The following is a 13,114-nucleotide window of genomic DNA, read 5'->3' on the forward strand; positions in this document are numbered from 1 at the left end:
CGGTAGATAATTTTAAATTTAAAAAATTTTACTTTAATTCTATAAAATGTTTACTAAGATGTAATTTTCACAGCGAAGAAAATTGGATTTCTTATTTAAGAAAAACAATGATTTTATTTAATAAATAGTATTCTCTATCTCATCAAATCTCTTTCAAAATGCACTGCCAATTCTAAAATCTACTGTGTACGTGTACCATAGATCTTGAGCGCTGGTAATGAATTTTGGAACACAGCCATTATATGGGGTTTTGGTTCTCGAACCCACGTGAAATTATTTGCATATGAAATGGGCTATATTCCGTGTAGTGTGAGTGATTGTCCAAATGCTAGTCGTAAAATTCAATTCAGTTTACGTGATCGTAAGTCTCTGAGATTTTATGTAAAAGTAAAACAAATTTAACTTTTAACTTTTTAATATTTTTTTACGGTTAACCTAACTTTTATTCAATTAATTGTATTATGGATTAACTTGTATCCTAAGTTAAATTTTCAAGGCTGTTAACTTTAACTTAACTTAATTTAAAAAAAAGATAACTTACCCAACCGTGATATTTACTATGTCTGTGATTTCACCATAGATCTAGGTAACATTAACCAAGCTCGGATTATTATAACCAAGCCTTATTTTCAGTGTAAAAGTTGATAAATTATACATTAGAAATTGTACAATCGTGCATTGTCGATGAAGTTTTTAAGCGTCTCGACTTGTACAAAATAGAATGGTTCTAGACGCAAAGAGCGCATTGTAGATGAAACTTTATTACGCGTCGCGTTGCTGAGATACAATGATCTCGTGGCACTGTATACACGCGGTAGGATCGCGTCGTTTGAAATTAATCTGCGGCGTTGCTCGATTGATACAGGCCGAATGCAGATAAACGTGACGCGCGCGGTTTCGACGTTGTTGTTGACAGAACAACTAATTCCCCGTTTCTCTCGTGACGCAACAGTCCGATTCCGCGTGCATCTGTCGCTGCAGCCGTCGCGGTGATGAAAGGGCCCGTTAATTAATGCCCGCGCGAGGCGACGCCGCGACAGCTCGTAAAAGAAAAGTCGCCGCGAAAATATCACGAGACACGGTAGTGTCTCGCGCCGAACATAATTTAATTATTTACAAGCTCGCGCTGTAAATTCGCGAGTTTAATTTTCCCCCGAGCTTTCTTCCCAACTTTCATCGATCGGCGCGCGGTGTATTTCGGGCCTGTGTCTCTCCACTCCGCTTCCTCCCTGGCTCCGTGTATTTTAACGTTGTTATATCGGAAATTGATAAAAAGGGGCTTATGTATTACTACGCGTTATCATGCGCGGCGCTATATATACGGAAGCGTTTTTAAGCACATTGTCTGCGCGTTATTTGACGTTTTTATTGCCCCGGCATCGCGACGACGACGAAGATGTTTATTAACGGCTTAGCCGCATTTGTAAATTCTCGCGGTAATTTGCGAATTGCCATTTGGCGTATCTTCTGATCGCGTGCAAACAAACGCACGTACCATCTGGACGTAAATTGGTTACATTTATTCACGAGAGAAACCCGCAATATCCGAACTACCGTAGAAATTCTACTCGTTCGCGTATGATTGAAAGCTTAATAATAAATGTATCGTGATAATGGACCGCGGATACTCGGATACGTCGCTCGTTCCCCATTGTTTTGGCATCGCCGGTTTTAACATTAATTACACCGGATGTACGTGGGATTCTGTTGCACGTTTCGCTGCCAGCAATTACGCGTTTCGATTGCGTCGCATTTTAAATCCGCGGAGATTGTTTTCAATTATATTTTTTTTTTATATTTATCGCAGCGCGGCTTCGACAGATAAAAACGCGGGAGCGTGTGTCGCGGTGTATCTCGGTCGCCTAAAGAATTTATATTTTTATATTTGCAATTTTGCGCACGCCCGAGTTGCTCGCCTTCCGCTTCATTTCTGATACTCCAACAACAAACACAGCAACAACTACGGCGACAACGCCGGTGATCCTCTTGTAATCCCAGCTGCGCTCGATGCGGAGCCGGCAACGGTGACACGGCGTGTCGCTAGAAATAACAATATCGGATTTTGTACGTGTGTACGTGTGTGTGTGTGTGTGTGTGTTATCCTATAGTCGTCATAGCGCCTTCTGATCTAAATAATATCCCGAGTTATGCCCACTTAGGAAGCCGCGTCTCCCCCCTCCCCCCCCCCTCTCTCTCTCTTTGCCGGAATCGGCTGTCTTCAACTCGTTTCCCACTCTCGTATTACGCTAAAAAATCATCCTTCCGTTTAAAGTTGTAATTACATCTCTCGCAGCCTTGTTTCCAGCAGCTTTGTCACTCGCGCATACGTTGTTAAATCCCGCCGCGATATTTCAAGGCCGATGAGTATTTCCACGTATATTAATATTTGCAATATTGCGCGAGCAAAAATAGATTTCTTGAGGAACGTGGTGGGGAAGAGGCAAGGAAGGACACACACACACACACACACTCTCTCTCTCTCTATGTCATATAGACGTATGTATGTGCACAATGATGCAAATGCCGCGATTTAGACCTCACTTTTGAATCGTGATGCATTGATAGTCTACTTAAAAAAAAAATTTTTTTACAGAGACGAGGCGAGGTACAACGCTGTTTTTGAAATTAATTTTTTCTGTCTCGCGTTGCCCATCGCGATCCGGTTTTAAAGCCGCACTTTATCTCCACGAGAGACACGAGGCGGAATAATTTTACCCGTAAAAGACTGAAAAGCGAGAGCGCACTGGATATCTCTCGCGCTGGATATCTGTTTTGACCCGTTACGTAAGACGGCGCAAATTCGCGTTTTACTCCCCGCGGCGCGGCGGCTTCGGAAAGCGCAAAGCGACGTTAATCACGGCGATGCAAAGTGCCGCCGTTAATCACGCCAAGTACACACGTGCTCGCGGCCATGTGTCGCGGACACGCACACGGGGAGTTCTCTCCCCGGTGTTTGCACACCGTGGTAGACGGAGATTCTTCGTTCGGTGGCTCGCGAGTGCTCCGGCTTTGTCCTACAATTCATCCATTGTTTCGGCAGCTTCGCTGCTCGGAGCGTTCCATCGTCCGACACGGTGCCTTCGATGGGAAAAGGCTCGATAAATCGACCCGGTGCGCCGCGAGCGAGAAAATCAATGGCAATTAATTGGAGTAGTTTCGCGGGGAACACCCGTGCAATTACTTTCTTTATAACGAACAGATGCGAAGAATTGAATTTTACCGCGAGCGGGCGCTTGACGCTACAAATTTTTATACTCTTTATTAGATGCACTATTAATTTTGCTGTATAAAGGCGGAATGGAGAAAGAACGTGTAACGCAATTCGCATCACGCTCTCCACGAAAATGGAATTGATACTAATATACGAAATGCTGGTTTTCTCAAGGGATTTAGATTATTTTTATATATTTTCTCAACTTCTATTTACTTACATTATTTTATGAGTGATTTAAATTTTCTTTAAGCATATATAGTTTACACGTATACTCGTTACACCTGCCTCTCTTATGTCAAGAGAGATTATTTAATATATGTTTCTCTTGTCGCGTAGATTTAGGTGAGATGTGAATCGTGAATAACGTTCTCGTCGCCTTCAACTCGCGAGGAGCTTACCTTTGCTGGGCGAAGCCTAATTGCAATCTTATTAACAAGTCAGAGAAGCTTATATTCATACTTAGTGGTTGGCAAACAACATTTTCAGCGGTTATCAGAAAATACCAATTAATTTGAAAACGCAGTTTTCCAACGAGGAAAAGTGCAGCCCGACGATGACTTATGAATGTTGCCGGTAAACGATCAATGCTAATATAGGTATGCGGCGCGATAAAGCGCTATGATTTACATTCCAAAAATACATCTCGATACACTGATAAAAAAATATCTTAATCCAAAAAATATTACTTTACTTAAGAAAATTATTCATTAGGTGACTCCTAATAGCTTATTAACTTAAAGATTAATTTCTTCAAATTGGCAGTATAATAATAAAATTCTAAATTTCATTCGGCAACAGCTGGCCACATTTGTTAATTAATCGGTTAACGCAGAAAATTTATTGCGAGAAATATTACCTCAGCCCTGGGTTTGAACCTGGACCTCCCTTTGTCTCTAGGCGGGCGTCTCACCAATTCGACCCCTGAGGCATGTGGTAATATTTGTCGCCATAACAGTGTACAGATGACATCCTCGCGTCTGTTTTTCGACTTTAAACCGCGGGCCGATTCGGGTTTTTCTGCATTAACCGATTAATTAACAAATGTGGCCAGCTGTGGTTGAATGAAATTTGGAATTTTATTAATTTAAATTTAAAAAGTAATAAACAAATTAGAACATGCATTTCTTTAATTTAAGTATTTATTAAATATCAAACAGTAGGTAATTTTCAGTAAAAAAATTTTACTTTAATTCTATAAAATGTTTACTAAGATATGAGTTTTACAGCGATGAAAATTGGACTTCTTATTTGACAAAAACAATGATTTCATTTAATGAATAGTATTCTCTATCTCATGAAATCTTTAGTTGAATGTAGAAAATGTAACGATTAAAATTAATCTACTCAATATAATGCATAGATTTACTTGACATTTGACATTTTTATTTAAATAGAATAAATATTTGCTTCAGTAAAAAATAATTTTAAGTAAATCTATTTACTTAGTTAAAAAAATTTTTTTTTGCCAGTGTACGACTTACAAATGTACACATTCAATACGTATTTAATTAATAAAATGTTAATCGACGTGATGTTTGGCCCGCGCCCGTGTTATCTTAATTATTGGCTTCTGTGTAAACCCAGATAAGCGAGCGATGATATCTCGATTTGTATAACTCGAGATTGAGCCGCAATCCGAGCCTGTGATAGTCACAAGCTACTTTCACGCTGTTATTTCTCGCTGTATATATTACGTTTCCGTGTAAATTTTAAGCACGCGCTTAATCCGACGAGATTTCTAATTATTCACCGTGGATTCTCCCGCGCGATTACGCTGTGCAAGACGTAGGTTCATCTCTAACGTTCTATTAATGCGAGATAGTCGGTTCAATAGCTCGCTTGATGTCTGCCGAGTTGCTATCGCGCCTTTGTCGCAGCAAAATGACGACACGTTCTACTCCGACATTTCTATTGTGACTTTTTTCCCCTCCCCCCCGCGAAACGCCACGATAAATCATATGCGCGATGCGGCGTATAATAACAGAAAATTGGATTCGCGAATAGGACGATCGCGTGGCGCGCGCTTACTTTTTATGCAACAATTGTGATAAAACTTGACGATCGCGATATAAAAACAGAATGCAGCAGAAAATGTATATGGGATGGATTTTTCTATTTCACGGGTCTCTCGCCACTTTTACAACGGGCAAAGAAATGCTTTTACGGCAATTCCTCGCGCTTGATTACGCATGATATGAAATTTCTCTTTCTTTCTCTCTCTCTCTCGTCTCTCTCGTCTCTCTCGTCTCTCTCCTCCATTCACGCAATGTTTTAAAGCTGCCAGGTCGACAAGCCAGAGCCTGCCTCAATATCGACCTATATCGCTGCCTCGCTCCGCCTGGACCACATTTATTTAACGATGGCTCGTCCGCAATGCCGGTATTGCATAGTTGTAAAGCCGGAGGTGTGGCTATTATGTCTGTTCCACGCTGGAACTTCGTGTATTATCAGCGTTACGTGACACATAATATGCTATTGCGATGTGATTAGGCTAATCACTGCGAAGAAAAAAAACATGAAAAGCGCGGAGTTAATGCGTGATAAATATTCAAAGGATTCATTTTCTTTTACGACACGTTAGAGTACAATCGTGTGCCAACAATTGCCTTGGTTTTCGAAAAAGGGTAGACATGCGTTATTTACATTATTTCCTGATAAAGAATAGACTTTATGAAACACACTTTTCTGTTTGTCGTTTCAAAACGGTTAATGTGTCATTTTGCATATTTTGTTAATTAGGTAATGTATATTATTTTCAGTCTGGTCGACGACAGGTGCGTGGTATGCCCCGAAGCTGGGGATTTGTCAACTCCGCCGAAGAAATTCAGAGGTAATTTCAAATTTTTAGGACATCTTTGCTTTGAAAACAATGTAGAAAATTGCTAGACGACCCTTGGCTGGCAAATTCTAATTAAGGTGGCTCCTGCATAAACCGACCAATAGAAGAAGAAATTGAAATTTAAGTATGTTGTACTTGTAAATTTTATCTGTCAGTACGCGAAAGTTCAGACACGGTCGCCGACGAAATAAAATAAAGAAAAATGTTAAAGTTGTGTTTTTTAACATTCCAGCAAACACCAAGTAACAGTTACATAACATCAATATTATAATTCCCTACTCAACAAGATAAATGTAATATAACACCCATGTTATGTTACATTTACATTGTTAAGTAAATTATAATATTGATATTATGTAACTATTACTTGGTGTTCGCTGCGGTAGGGATTATGGACCGAGCGCTCGCGGAAGCACTTTGAGGAATAACATTATTTTATAGAAAAAGTAGACCTTAACAAAAAGCGAGATGAATAAATGTCACAAGGATTCAAATGTGCTATTAAGTATACGAGGGCAACGACCTCTGCAAGCAAATGCTTATTAGTAAAGTCAAAAGATACAATGTTTTGAGGAAATTTGACAGCTCTTTGAGACTTAACAATATCACATATTTTTAAATATGTTTTTAAATGTGCAGATATAACCTAGCATATCAATGCATTTAATCAGTAATGCATTAAGTGATATTTTTTTATGAAAAAGAGTCATATGAATTTACAAAAATTAAAGGGGCTCCACCAAAGCACCCATAATCGCTCCTTCGTGCAGGAGCCACCTTAAAGAAATTTATTGCGAAAAATATTACCCCAGCCAGGGTTTGGACCTGAACCTCCCTATATCTTTATTTTTAATTGATTCTTCTTTTGGTTAACAATCTATGTACAGATTATTACGCCCGCGCTGATATAGTCCTTTGGATTGAGCTGAAATCGAGTAGAAATCGCGAAGCGCTCTATAACAACTAGTTTTGTTATTTGTTAAACGCGATTGTTAAACGATTGTCGAAACAAAAATTGCAAATTTGGAGGCCTAACTGTCAAGCTGTTCGGACGTGTGATGCTTTCTGTTCCGCTGTATTTGTTACTAAATAAATTGTTCTTTCCCTCGAGCCGAATCTACAATAATTATTTCCGCGAGTTCCGGAGTGCGCGACACACGAGACTGTGAACGCCGGCCTTAAAGTTAGCTTGAGAAATATCGAGCGAGAGCGATCGTTGACTTTTTTTTTAGATTGCCTCTTCAAAATATGTCCTATGAACCGGTACTCCGCCCAAAAGCAATTCTGGAAGGCAGCGAAACAGAGTGCGAGTTCGGGCACAGATGCTATCTTGCTCAAAAGACTTCACGTGAGTTGCGAAAGATATGTGCTACGCTATTTAATTAATTTACAACTAAAGAGGTTGCAAGCAACTTTCTTACATGTATATTTGAAAATTGGACATTGTTAACACGCGTTGCGTCTGCAAAGTAAATAGATGCGTGATAACACGAACACTTCATTCAAAGTGCCCGTAGATACGGGAGTATCCAACCGGTTCTTGTATAATATTGTAACCGGTTTACTGATTGTTTAATCGAATTCTTTTGACTGTGTGTATACACAAAACGCTTAATTATGTCCGTTTTTCCAGTTTTGGAAATTGAGAGAAAGATAATATAGGTATTTTATGTATCTTGACGCAAAATGCCGTTTTGCATTTATCCACGATCACTCTATTTCAAAATACGTAATACTGCTGTTGGGTTTTTAATAGTGTTACGTAAACGTATCTTTTATTTTTCGCGATTGCCATTTATGATAGGATTTTAATTTTTACCTCAGCATGCGGCCGAAATTGAGAAAAAGCAAAATGAGACTGAAAACAAGAAGCTGTTGGGCACCGTGGTTTCCTACGGTAACGTCGTCCAGGTAAGAATATTTATCTCTCCCTCCGTATTGTTAGAAGAGAAATCCTTTACAAGTGACATTATTTTATTAAAGTATATCTTGAACGCTTTATGCTTGACCGCATATTCTTGTAACGTAAAGTGGCTATGTAAGTAATAATAGATTTATCAATACCGCTAGGGGAGCGGCTTTCCCCTCGACAACTTCTTCTTTTGCAAAGCGGTCATAAAAACTGTTTAGTACACCCATTGACGCAATTATCTGCTTTGTATAGATAAGTGTTTGCTCATTAACGAGTTTCCCTTCCTCGTGATATTGTTGCCATGTCGGAAAATAGAAGCGGCGTTAAGTTGTGGCGCCAAGTTTCTAGTAAATAATTGAATTCTCCTCTCACGTCGCGACATATTGTTGCTAAAAATTATGAAACGGTAGCGCTTTGATCGTCGACAGATGAGATAACGCCGTGGAACGAGCGCTATGCTGCACACCTATGATGTATTATAGATTGTATCTTTGATCGCAGCAAAGGCAGTGGACGCCATTAGTTTAATTAGCTTCTGCTATAATGTAATCTTTATCGAATTATTGATGCTCTTATCTTTTATTGATGCTTTATGTAGGTTAATCATCTTTATTCCATATTATCTTGGCTATATTCTATCACACATTGCAAAATTATCTGCTTATCATAGCTTGTTTAACTCGCGAAATAATTTGTCGTAATAAAATATAAATACTCGCTTGAGTCACGCACCGCGTGGTGTAGTAAAATGCAAACGTACGAGTGTATGTAATTAATTAACGTGGAGATTAATTTTGTCGACATTGCGCCGCGTGCGTTTATAAATAAATGCACGTTATATTTATACGCGTCACGTGTACGAATGCAATTATTTACGATTGACTTTTTGTGCGACAGTTGTTGCATCTCAAGTCTAACAAATTCCTGACGGTGAACAAGCGACTGCCGGCGCTACTGGAGAAGAACGCGATGAGGGTTTACTTGGACGCGAACGGAAACGAGGGCTCGTGGCTTTACATAATGCCGTTCTACAAGCTGCGTAGCGACGGCGACAGCGTCGTCGTCGGCGACAAGGTGATCATGGAGCCGGTGAACGCGGGACGTCAGGGCCTCCACGTGGCCGCCAATTACGAGCTGAGCGACAATCCCGGCTGCAAGGAGGTCAACGTCGTCAACTCGTCCACCTCCTGGAAGGTGACCCTCTTCATGGAGCACCGAGAGAACCAAGAGGAGATCCTCAAGGGCGGCGACGTGGTGCGGCTGTTTCACGCCGAGCAGGAAAAGTTCCTCACCATGGACGAGTACAAGAAGAAGCAGCATGTGTTTCTCAGGACGACGGGCAGGACCAGCGCTACCGCGGCTACCAGCAGTAAAGCCTTGTGGGAAGTGGAGGTGATGAGCTAATCAAGTTTACATAAATGCTGCATTTTATTTAACGCCCAACAATCGAAATTGCGCTTTCGAGACTTTATTGTTCGAATTCCTGTTGCATGTAGCGTCCGTGCTGATTATTCCTGGCGCATCTGTTTCCTATAAGTAATGCGCGTTGTTTATTTATTGACGAGCAGGTGGTGCAACACGATCCGTGCAGAGGCGGCGCCGGCCACTGGAATTCACTTTTCAGATTTAAACACCTAGCGACTGGCCAGTATCTCGCTGCCGAGGTTGACACGGATGAACCACGGGAGCCCGTGAAGGGCAAGCGCGGTATGGCATACAGATATACTTAGAACTTAATATGCTAAAGTACACATCCAATATTTTTATTGGGAAATGATTGATTATAATTTTTATTATAACTTGTTCTAAAAACATTCTGTGTTTGCGTTCAATGAAATAAGGGTAAATCGATCGTTCATACATGCGATGACTTAATAGATCCACCTGGGCCGGTCTATAGATTAGTGTCGGTGCCGCACAGTAACGAGATTAGCTCGTTATTCGAACTAGATCCCACAACGCTAACGCGGGGCGATAGTCTGGTTCCGCAATCGTCCTTTGTTAGATTACATCACATATGCACAAATACTTGGGTCCATTCAACGAGCGTACCGATCGATAAGGATGATGAGAAACCTGTTATGTCAAAGGTACTATAATTTGGCAATTATACTTTGCTGCGTCAGATATTGTGAATGAGAGTCACAAAGTGAGATGCTAATTAAATTACTCGGATATTTTTAATCACTTGTTAGGTGGGTTGCGCGACCAGTAAGGAGGATAAAGAGGCCTTCGCCCTGAGATCCGTGTCACCGGTCGAAGTGCGCGATTTAGATTTCGCGAATGACGCCTGCAAGGTGTTGACAGCGATGAACAGCAAGCTAGAAAAGGGGACGATCTCGCACAATGAGCGAAGAGCTGTTACTAGCCTGCTGCAGGACATCGTATACTTTATAGCTGGATTAGAGAACGAGCAGAATAAATCCGAAGCGTTAGAACTGGTCGTTACAAATACCGTGAGGGACCGCCAGAAATTGTTGCGCGAGCAGTACATCCTTGGCCAGTTGTTCAAAATATTGCAGGTATTTTAATTTGACATTGATCGCGCGGAAATATATCAGCGAGAACGAGAGCGTCTCAAGACACGTAATTACAGGCTCCGTTCTTGGAATCTGCAGAGGGTGAGGGACCATTTCTTAGGATAGAGGAGCTTAATGATCCGAGACACGCTCCATACAAATACATGTTTCGTCTGTGCTACCGAATACTCAGACTTTCTCAACAAGATTACAGAAAGAATCAGGTATCGTGATATTGCACGATAAATCATAAATTATATTATATCGTAAATTATATATTATTACAAAAATATTTTATATCCTGTTTTTCCACATAGGAATACATTGCTAAACATTTTGCCTTTATGCAAAAACAAATTGGCTACGATATTTTAGCGGAAGATACCATTACGGCGCTTTTACATAATAACAGAAAGTTGTTGGAAAAGCATATAACAGCTGCTGAAATAGAGACATTTGTGGGTCTCGTTAGAAAAAATATGCGTAACTGGCAATCGAGATTTCTGGATTATTTATCGGATCTGTGTATCTCTAATAAGAAAGCAATAGCCGTAACACAAGAATTGATTTGCAAAAGCGTACTTAGCGAAAAGAACAAAGATATTCTGATAGAGACAAAGTAAGTACGATAAACAGCATGAATGATATCGATTTCTCTGATACGTTTCATTTACTTTAGAATGGTGAAGACCCAGGTAGAAGTTGAAGATATCGATGAGAAACAAGAAAATGCCGAACCAAGAATCACTGTTATAGAAGAGTTTGAAGTTGTATTGGAATGGAATAATGGAACTGTTAGTAATACTTAATTAGTAGTTTATTAAAATGTAGCATTATATAATATGCAAAGTAAAATATTATGTTTTATACAGAAATCAATGTCTCTGAGTGAGTTATCAAGAGGAGCGAAAATGGGAAACGTTCAAGATGCAGCGATATTAGACTATTACAGGCATCAGTTAAATCTTTTCAGTAACATGTGTTTAAATAGGCAGTATTTAGCGTTAAATAATCTGTCACCTCACTTGGACATTGATCTTATACTTAAGTAAGTACATTAATCTTTAATGTAAGGATTATTTTTTAATTGTATGATCTCAATTTGTGGTATTATTTTTTTTTATAGATGCATGGAAGATGAAACAGTACCGTACGACTTGCGTGCATCGTTTTGCCGACTAATGCTACATCTTCACGTCGATAGAGATCCACAAGAACAAGTAACTCCTGTAAAATATGCCCGTCTTTGGTCAGAAATCCCGTCAAAAATGAGCATAAATGAGTATGTAAAAAAATAATAAGATCAGTGAATTAAACGTATTAGGAATATGTTTAAAACATTTCTTTTTCGCAATTCTAGTTATGATACGAATAAAACGCCGGACCAAAATAAAGAGGCTGTTCGTACTAAATTTAGTTCAACAATCATGTTTGTGGAGGATTATCTGTGTAACGTTGTCGCGAAGATGTGGTCTTTCGGCGATCAAGAGCAGAATAAGCTCACATTTGAGGTACACGCAATTTCTTGCTCCCTTTTTGTTTCTCTAAATATAACATGTTATAATTAATTCGTTGCTCTTATATACTTTGTTAGGTTGTCAAATTAGCACGTGATCTAATTTACTTTGGATTCTACAGTTTTAATGACCTGTTAAGCTTAACAAAGACATTGCTTAGTATTTTGGATTGTGTGTCAGAGAATGAATCCACCGATGGAAAGATTCCTACGGGTGATATTGATTGTAAGTTTATTATTTCTATTTTTTCCATTTGGTAAGACATAATCTTTGAATTATGTTCTTTACCGTTATTGATCAATTTTTTAATGAACCCTATAAACTACATTTAGTAGGTTGAAGACATTTTGATTCATTTATATATATACACCATTTGCGCGCATGGTAGTAATTTTATAATAATAATAAAGTTTGATCTATTTTCTTGCATTATACAATGCATTTATGTATCACTGATATGAAAAAATTTTCCCTTTTATTCTTTCAATCATTTTTATGAACAGTTTTTACACTCTGGTTTCAAGCATTGCTTTCAGAAACTTGTATATAACGTTCTTCTTTATGGTGCTGTAATATATTAGTATCACTTATATGTAATCCATGCTTCTCTCGCATTATATAAAATCCCTTTGATAATACAGTACCTTTATACACAACTATATTATTATAACATATATATATATAGCGTAGTAAATATGTTTAAAACTAATCAATTTACTCTTGTAAATATTTCATCACAGCTGATACGGATTCTGAGGAGGCAGGTAATATCCTATTAGAAAGCTTGTTAAAAGCTAATTTAACTGTAACATGTGGAATGAATATTAATAAGATTAAGCATGCAATCTTCTCGTATTTATTGTACAAAGTAGGTTTACAAAGCTTTTAATTGCTCTCTTTATGATGTTCTCTTATTAGAAATGAGCAAGAAACATGAGCATAAAATGTCATACATTAACCATTTATGATATGTAATATTCTTAATTATTAGATATACAATATAATCATTATTCTATTTCTTTGTCTTTCAAGTAAATCTCTTGTCTTCTTTCCATAATAGATAACAAAATAGAGTCATTATTTTATATTTGTTACTTTATATAATTCTTTTAA

The 13,114-nt window shown here is 38.7% G+C and overlaps 1 protein-coding gene across 10 annotated transcripts in view; it reads left to right on the forward strand.

The window, feature by feature from the left end:
* Window positions 1-13,114, forward strand: part of LOC105563305 (inositol 1,4,5-trisphosphate receptor) — a 41,646-nt gene that overhangs the window by 14,991 nt on the left and 13,541 nt on the right. For 6 of the 10 annotated variants that reach the window (XM_012014793.1, XM_012014798.1, XM_012014795.1 and 3 more), the window contains exons 2-16: window positions 5,974-6,044; window positions 7,286-7,401; window positions 7,878-7,964; window positions 8,863-9,357; window positions 9,534-9,672; window positions 9,844-10,055; window positions 10,161-10,487; window positions 10,562-10,708; window positions 10,802-11,103; window positions 11,164-11,278; window positions 11,357-11,532; window positions 11,611-11,766; window positions 11,845-11,995; window positions 12,079-12,226; window positions 12,742-12,765. In XM_012014793.1, the coding sequence (XP_011870183.1) occupies window positions 5,974-6,044; window positions 7,286-7,401; window positions 7,878-7,964; window positions 8,863-9,357; window positions 9,534-9,672; window positions 9,844-10,055; window positions 10,161-10,487; window positions 10,562-10,708; window positions 10,802-11,103; window positions 11,164-11,278; window positions 11,357-11,532; window positions 11,611-11,766; window positions 11,845-11,995; window positions 12,079-12,226; window positions 12,742-12,765 (2,666 nt within the window). The remainder of the gene's footprint in view (window positions 1-5,973; window positions 6,045-7,285; window positions 7,402-7,877; window positions 7,965-8,862; window positions 9,358-9,533; window positions 9,673-9,843; window positions 10,056-10,160; window positions 10,488-10,561; window positions 10,709-10,801; window positions 11,104-11,163; window positions 11,279-11,356; window positions 11,533-11,610; window positions 11,767-11,844; window positions 11,996-12,078; window positions 12,227-12,741; window positions 12,766-13,114) is intronic. The other 4 variants (XM_012014794.1, XM_012014796.1, XM_012014801.1 and 1 more) reach the window with 1 other exon arrangement.

The sequence above is a fragment of the Vollenhovia emeryi genome, unplaced genomic scaffold, assembly GCF_000949405.1.
Source record: "Vollenhovia emeryi isolate VEMERY1.0 unplaced genomic scaffold, V.emery_V1.0 DF939178.1, whole genome shotgun sequence".
Classification (NCBI taxonomy): Eukaryota; Metazoa; Arthropoda; class Insecta; order Hymenoptera; family Formicidae; genus Vollenhovia; species Vollenhovia emeryi.